This window comes from Lactuca serriola, chromosome 5 (assembly GCF_051521515.1).
Source record: "Lactuca serriola cultivar US96UC23 chromosome 5, Lser_US96UC23_V15, whole genome shotgun sequence".
Lineage (NCBI taxonomy): Eukaryota > Viridiplantae > Streptophyta > Magnoliopsida > Asterales > Asteraceae > Lactuca > Lactuca serriola.
Window position 1 is genome coordinate 183,990,268 of NC_136412.1, and position 8,519 is coordinate 183,998,786.

Below are 8,519 nucleotides of genomic sequence, written 5' to 3' on the forward strand. Positions count from 1 at the left end.
GAGATAAAAAGCGTACTGGAAACGTAGTCAATGGTCGGTGTTCTAGTTCAACGAACAACCGAGAGGAGAGACCAAGAGTGAACATATGAAAAGTCTACCGGAGGTGTTCACATCTTGGGAGTTCTTTTTTCCAAATAATAAGTTCTACATTTGAATACTTTTTTGTTTTCTTATAGAGTTTTGGTTTTCTTAATCAACCTGTATCCTAATTTTTCTAGAATTTATTTAGTTTTTCAATAATTTTTTGAGATTTTGTTAACCACTTATCTATTTTTCTTACCTATTATCCCAATGTCTAACTGAGATAATGATATAAAATTAATTTTCAAGTTTTATTGAAGTTAATTACTAAATAAAATAAATAGTTTTCCTGAATTGCATATATGAAGATATATCATGAATCTGGAGGGGCCAAAAAGTTATGAAAAAGTAAAACTACATATGTATACATACATATATTTCAGGTATAATAACATCAAAAATCAGGGGGGCCATGGCCCCCTGGCCCTAACGATGTTCTGCCCTGACTATTACTATCATATGTATTTCAACTATAAGTCTTACAAAAACCTAGATGTTACAGGTGATGTAGCATTGAATCCATTTAACTCTCCCTTTATGAAGCTTCCACCGAAGAATTGGGTTCAATCACCATTCGATTGTTCAATGTGCTTTTTTATTTTAAAATAATTATTTATTTTATTTTAATAGAACTAATATATCTATTTATTTTTTTATCTATATTATATTTAATAATTTAATTTATTGAATTAACTAAAATGGCATAGTTTAATTTATAAGTAAACAAATTTTGTTATATAGTACATTTTTTATTTACTAAAAACAGTAAAAAAAATTCAAAAAAATTTGTTTAAAATGATAACATTTTATTTTTCCAATACAACATAGTCCACTTGCATATTAACGATATTTTCCAAAATATACCTCATTAAATCATGTCAAAGAGCATATTAAATCATGTCAAAAAGCATGATGTACTGTATTATCATCTATCTCGGAGTTTATTTGAATTTGATATTGAACTTCTTAGACAGGTCTTCATCCACACATATTGGAGGAGTAACATCATCAGACTAATTTCTAAATATATTTATTTTATACGATTATATTATGTAATATAATCAAAGTTGTGAAAAACGTTCGATGTTAGATAGTTGGTGGACTAGGTTAAGGGATTAATCGGTTAAGTGAGGATTAATTAGATGATTAATTGGGGATCATTTTTTTTTGAAAGAGATGATTAAATTAATCCCCAATTTATGATTAATTGGGGATCATAAATTGCTAATTGGTTGATTTTAATATATATATATATATATATATATATATATATATATATATATATATATATATATATATATATATATATATATAATGTTCGTAAATACCATTAATATCATAACTAAATACCACTAATATCATAACAAAATAAATTAATAGGATTAATAGTATTAATATTAATTTAATACAATACCTTCTTTTTATTAAAAAGGGAAAGAGCTTTTTCAGCTGGTGCGCAGTAGCGCACTTCCGTTTTCCCTTGACTAGTAGGGGTCCCGTGGTTCTTATGCCGTTGCCTTTCCCGGTCCTTTTCTTTTAGTGCTTCGACCCGAAGCGATAGCTTCTAGCTAGTTCAGTGGATAAGATGGCTGCGCAGTTTCTACTGAGATAAAACTTCTTGAAAGTAAAATTTTATCGTTTTCTACTGCTTCACTAATTGTGTAGGTAGAGATCAGTCAGCTATGCGCCCTCTATTCGGCCGGATAGCGTCTAAGGATTAATCGGAGATTAATCAGGACCTAGTCGGAACTTTTACAACACTAAATATAATGCATGAATATATTATATCGCTTACATTTTTAAGTTTCCAAAATCTTACAGGACCTCGTACAATCTTGTTTCACTATTTCTTTTTATATATCTTCAACTTTGTCCAAATCATCTTGAACTTTCAGCGTATGATTGTTATGCTTCCAAATATTTTGATTCCATTTATAGTTGAAATGTAGAATTACTGACATTTGGTTAATTATTGAATCCAAAATAGAAAAAGATAAGGATGTTGAAGAAATTGTAAAAGAAATTAAAAAATAGTTTCAATTGGTAGTTGTGAATAATAAAGACTAGGTTGTCTTCTTTTATAACAAAAAAGTCTTGTCACAACGAAATATAATTTTACATAAACGAAATCTAGTTTTATGGATAAATATTATCTATAAAATGATAAATTAAACAAAATTAAAAACAAAATGATTAAAAATAACATCATAATTTGGAAGTTCATTAAACTTTAATAAAGGTTAATGGAATTTAAAATTCTAACTTGTATATAACCACCAAAACCAAAATATTGGTGTAACAAATCATTAAATTCTTAAAAGTTCAATATATTGAACTGATAGACCAATAGATAATTACAAAAGCTATGTGAAGTTACGCGCCGACATGAATGGTCTTAGGAAACAATTTACTAAAAAAAATATATTTATTTTTAAATATATAACGTATAATACTTAATCAAATAAAACCCGATTAAAGGCTTTTTTGCCATTTCTATAATTTCATTTCCAAGTTAAATAAGTTCCAAAACTAATAATTTTAAAATTTAAACTCAACCTAGATATACAAATACTTTACGTCCCGAATTTAAAGCATCTCTTCATCACCATGTCAAAACTCCAAACACCACCACCTTCAAAAGGCGTTGGTGTAGTAATCAGAAACCATATATACACTCCACTCCACTCCACTCCACCTCCTTCCGGTCGCCGGAAAACCAATATCAACCAGAAACTGCCGCCTGTTTCAACACAAATGCGTAAAGTATCTCATTCCATGCATCGGGAACTCCGGGAAGACACCAATGGCTGCAGTCCTGGCGGTGAACCGCCGCCGGACTCATCATTGGGCCAAGATAGTACAATGAAGGGTGGCCATCTTTTCTCCTTGCTGACATGATGGTGGTGTTGAGTACATTCATTGATGAATTTTTTGAGTCATTTGAAATTACGTCTTTGAAAATATGGTATTGTGGCGAGGTGGTTGATGGTTGCTCTGGCGAGGAACCGAGATTTGGTAGTGTTTCTTGGTGGCAATTTCCGCCGGACCGCCAGTTGCCACGTCTGTAAAAAATGATTATTGTTTTTATTAATTAAAAAAAAAAAAGTTAAAGAAATAGCAATGTATTTTTTATTACTTTGTTTATGGGTAGATTTTTCAATGCTTTGATTTTTTTTTAAAGTACAGTGCTTTAATTAAAAAAGAGTAAATTACACGAATGGCCCCTATGATTTGAGGTAATTTGCGCGCTTGGTCCCTAACTTATTTTTTTAACTCGAAAGGTTCCTACTGTTTGTTTTTGTTACGCGATTGGTCCCTACTATTTGTTTTTGTTATGCGTTTGGTCCCTGTCTTACCTAAAAAAACTATTATTTAAATAGAGAAAAATGGTGAGATAAATAAGGTAAGATAAGGGGTGTGGTTGGGGGTCTATTTATTTAAATAAATTAAAAAATCAAGGGGAAAATAGTCTTTTTAAGTAAGACAGGGACCAAACGCATAACAAATACAAACTGTAGGGACTTTACGAGTTAAAAAAATAAGTTAAGGACAGAACGCGCAAATTACCCTAAACCATAGAAATGATTTGGTATTTACCACCTATGTAGAAATGATTATTGTTTCTTGTTAGAAAAATCTAAATGCAATAAATATCAATCTATTTACATTGATTTGTTTATCATGGCATCTACCTTTTACTCTTTCCTATTACAACATTGTATTTTGAAATTTTTGTACGATTATAGTAATGTGATCCAAAAACAAAGGATTTTTATTTTTTACAGTTACATTTTGTGTAGATTTTTTAAAAGTATAATTTCACAATAAAAATTTTGAAAGCAAAATGCTGTAATTTAGAATAATTTTCAAAGCACAATTTCTTAATAAGAACAATATTAAAAATGAAAGTATACTTCTATTCTTCAGTAGATTTTCAAAGTACAATGCCTTAATAAGAAAATAATGGAAGCATCATGTTGTAATAGAAAGAAAGAAACACAGATTAAATTTTTTTTTTTTAAAAAAAAAACAAACCTGAAATGTACAGGAGCATATGTACGAAAAAACACCTGTGTTTTTGTTTTATTTACTTCTTTATCCACCCAAGCTATGACTGTTTCTAATGCCTTTTTGTATGCAGTTTCTACTTTCATCTCCATATTGACTTTTTCTCCTTCTTGAAAATAACAACCTCTGATTATAACAAAGACAATTTTAGGAGATATTTAAGGTCAATTAAGATAATTAAAGACTTCAAAACTTTCATTAAGAATCAAAAACATAAGAAACGTTGGTAACTTTGTTAAACAAATAAAACAGTTAGAAACATATTCTGAAAATATTGGTGCTAAATTTGCATTCAGAATCATAAATCGTGAACTTAAAAAAGTCGTAGATTTGACCTTTAAAAGTCAAACATACCCTGTTTTTGGACAAATGGAGTATAATCAGTATATGATAAAGACAAGTGACATTAAATCTAAACAAAAGATTAATGAACCTCAGTTAGAAGAAAAAGGATGAATCGTTTGACTTTTGAAGTCAACACAGATGATTATAGACTACAAAATTCTCATCAACATTCACAAACTTCGAAAAAATTGGCAACTCTATTAAACAAACAAAATAGCAAGAAATTTATTTTGAAAAAAAATGGTGTTAAATTTGGAAACGAAACACCAATTACGAATTTAGAAACCTATACGTTTGACCTTAACACACATCAAAATCTAAAGACAAAAAAAAAACGAACTCTTTCCTTTAGAAAGAAAACGAGATACCATTTGACTTTTGAGGTCAACGAAGATAAAATAAACAGCATATTACATACATACCCCTTTATGGTCTTCTCATTATTCCACCAATGTCCTGTATTAAAAACAAGAACATCAGCATCTCGCCATTTAGCTGAACTCCAATCCATTTGATCCAATTTAAGTGTAGTTCTTATGTCTAATGGTGAATTGGGAGGTGGTCGACTTTGAAGCACAAGAAAAGGAGCTCTGTAGTACTCAATTGTAGAATTGTAATCGCGAAACTTGAACACCAAGAAACCTTTATGTTTAGTGATTGGATTTCCATTAACTTCGTATATTGAATCGTTATCTGTTTCTTTGGTAGAAGTAATTGTAGATGATAACATGCAAAGAAGAGACTCCCATTGATTTCGGCCTATTGAATCTCCAACAAAGACTATTCGCTTGTTCTTCATGCTTTCCAACATTCGTGTCCCATTAAACCTAATTTTTTAATTGAAAGAAAGTAAGAAAAGTAAGATTCGTTTCACTCGTAATCAAACCAAATTACCAATTAAATCGAATAAAACTTCACATATATTTTCATAATAACAAAGGTTTGTAGGTTTTGGTTCAATTTTTACATAATAGAGAAAACATAAAAGTTAAATTTAATTAATCCTCCTATCTATTTTAGATTGAGACAAGTGTCATTAAATTTAATTAAATTTAAATTTGATTGAGATTTTAAATTTATACACTTGTCGTCATCTTAAATAGGTAGGAAGAAAAATATGAATAAAAAGTAGGAGCATATTTAATTTCTCAAAAGTTAATACATGGGATTATAGTGTATGCAATAAAGCAATTGGTTGTTCCATGAAACTTTACAACATTAACAAAACCAAAATAGTGAAAAATACATGTCATTATATTTACAATTTTGTTGTAACAATAAAAAGAAAAAAAAAACCCGTGTCAAAATCGGTTAATTATTGACCTTGCAACAAAATTGGTCAATTAGTTGACATTACAACAAAATTGTAAATATAATGATATAACTGAGAAAAAAAAATAATAACTCGGTATCAAAATCGGGATTTTATGATAACATATTGACTTTTTTGCAATTTGTCATATAAATAACACATAAAAGGTAACATATAAAATGTAACAAAATTAGGTATCATTCGGTTTACCTGAGAAATTAACCTAAAACGAACAGATAAGGTATTTTTATTTGGTTAACCCAAATCAAACAACCGAATAACCCAAATATCATTGGGTTTGGGCGGTTTATTTATATATATATATATATATATATATATATATATATATATATATATATATATATATATATATATATATATATATTTTGACACTAGAACCCGACCCATTTATTGAGAGGTGACTATTTCATTGAAAATGTCTCTAATGCGTAAAATATCAAATGTTTGTATATCTTTGATGAGGTGTGAATTTTCTTGCGAATCAAATGCGCAAATTTGGCTATAACATGACTAATCTCCCAATCATGCCCCTTCCCTTCCTAGGTTAGAAAATCAAGGGTTTTCCCCACGAAATTAAAATTCAATTGCCCAATAGAAATTGCTCCTCCAATTAGTAAATTAAAATTTGGAAAGGATTAACACTTTCGGAAATAGCATAAATGCATAATAGGTGTATCAAGATTTATAAATCCCTCTAATTATTTGAATTAAAATTTTGGGAAAGGATACAATTCCCAATTTCATAACAGAAACTTTGCCCAATTCAAGTCAAGTCTATAAAGTTTCCAAAAGAAAATATGCATAACAATTATAGAAAAATAAATAATAAAAAAATAAAATAAAAAAAATTTGTGGGATTGTTAAAGAACCTGGGCAAGTTGCAATCTTTAGGTTGCCAACGCCATTTGGTGTAGAGTAAATCCGGTCGACCATTTTCGGAACACCTAAACCCTCCATCTAAAAACCTGCAATCTGTAGATTGATACAATGGATACTTCTCATCCCACAACCAATCACCTTCAAACACGTCACATCCATCTCCATCTACACTCAAAAAATCAATCTTTTTTGTACTATAAACTTCACTGTTGCTTCCAAACTTCAACCACTTCAACCTCTCTATCCCATTCGAAAATCGAAACACACCCCCTGTAACAACACTTCTGTAATCCAAGTAAACAAACCCAAAAACAATACAAACTGTAATGAATAAAAAACCCAGTATCCCCAATGAGGGTTCGAACAGTTTAAACGGCTTAAACTTTTTCAAAATAGTCATGTAAGTTGATGAATCGATGTCTTGATGCGATGGGTTCTTCACCATTTTTGGTAAAGATTGGGGTTTTTGAGGGATGTGAAAAGGAGCAGATAGGTAATGTGGTGTGGAAGCAAGAGCACATTAATCAATGGAGGATTTTGGGAGTTGAATCATTGGGTTTTCTTCTTTGCTTGGTGGATGAGTAAAGTAGCACTCATGGAAGTTAAAATAGAGAAAAGAAGAAGTCGGGTTGTGAAAAGGGGAAGGGGGAATTGGGATTGAAGGCAGTGGAAATGAAATCATGTGGGGAAGAGCATTGAAATCTTTACTCCCGGCATTGCACGTAAAGTTTTGTACAAATAAACCCTTTCTACTTTAAGAAATTGTCAAAATACTTCATCCAACTTTAAAACTTGTTAAAATTTTCATCCAAACTTAGTTAATACTATGTACCTCAACAAAAATATTTATAAAAGAATATGTTAATCAATTCTAATGAAATCACATTAGCAATTCATACAAAAGTTTTGAATTATAAAATAAAATGGTAATTAATACCAAAATAATTTTATCAGATGCTCTTCAATTTGTACGTATTTTATCTTGACATTATGCGAAAATGAAGATGTAGATGGTCTCGACACACAGTACGAGAATACATATCAATTAATATATATTCTTAACATAACACAAACAAAACTCTTGATTAGTTGATTGTTTTTCAAGTAACTTAGTTAACCCGGTCAATAACTTGTGTTAATAATATGAGCTTTCTAATTAACTAGTTTAGTTTTTCCATCATGTCACATAGACAACTCCAATACGTGTTGGATGCATATTGTCACACATACATGCATAACAATGATATCTTTTAATGGTCGTTACCATAACTGCCACATATATGTTATTAAGACCTACCCTGATTACTCAAAGATACACGAAATACAATAAAAAGACACATGAGAGTAATCAATGAAAAGATAGGGTAGAGCCTAGAATTCTTACATGTTACAAACTTGTTAGCCACTTTGTTCTCAACTCTTCTCAGGTAAGATAAACAAACCATTATATATATATATATATATATATATATATATATATATATATATATATATATATAGTTGAGAGATAGCATAATACAAGTAAGAATTAAAATAGTATAATCATAACAGACATATAAATTATCTAGATCAACTAAACATATATTGAACCTTACAACATAGATTACATGATCGATATTAGATAAATTTGATATAATGGTTTAAAATTATATGAAAATCTCTATGCATCGACCATCTAGTTTAAAATTATATTAATGGTGTAAAAAAAATTAAAGTCAAAATCAACAAATTTGGTAATTATATGTCAATTTTAGAAAACAGTCCAAAATCCAAAGTTTGAGGGTAAGTTTTGTACATCCGTAAAAGAGGACAC

General features: G+C 29.5%; 1 protein-coding gene across 2 annotated transcripts; it reads right to left on the minus strand.

Moving 5' to 3' along the window:
- Positions 1-2,534: 2,534 nt before the first annotated feature.
- Positions 2,535-7,386, minus strand: LOC145053357 (protein trichome birefringence-like 11). Of its 2 annotated transcripts, none has more exons than XM_079001398.1 (4): positions 6,697-7,383; positions 4,917-5,321; positions 4,117-4,275; positions 2,535-3,143 (listed from the first exon to the last, which is right to left on the minus strand). In XM_079001398.1, exons 1-4 carry the CDS (start codon positions 7,149-7,151, stop codon positions 2,804-2,806), a joined length of 1,359 nt encoding a protein of 452 aa, XP_078857524.1. In that variant the 5' UTR covers positions 7,152-7,383; the 3' UTR covers positions 2,535-2,803. The 2 variants fall into 2 exon arrangements, with proteins under 2 accessions (XP_078857524.1, XP_078857525.1); XM_079001399.1 differs by having other exon boundaries at positions 2,868-3,143; positions 4,152-4,275; positions 6,697-7,386.
- Positions 7,387-8,519: the final 1,133 nt, after the last annotated feature.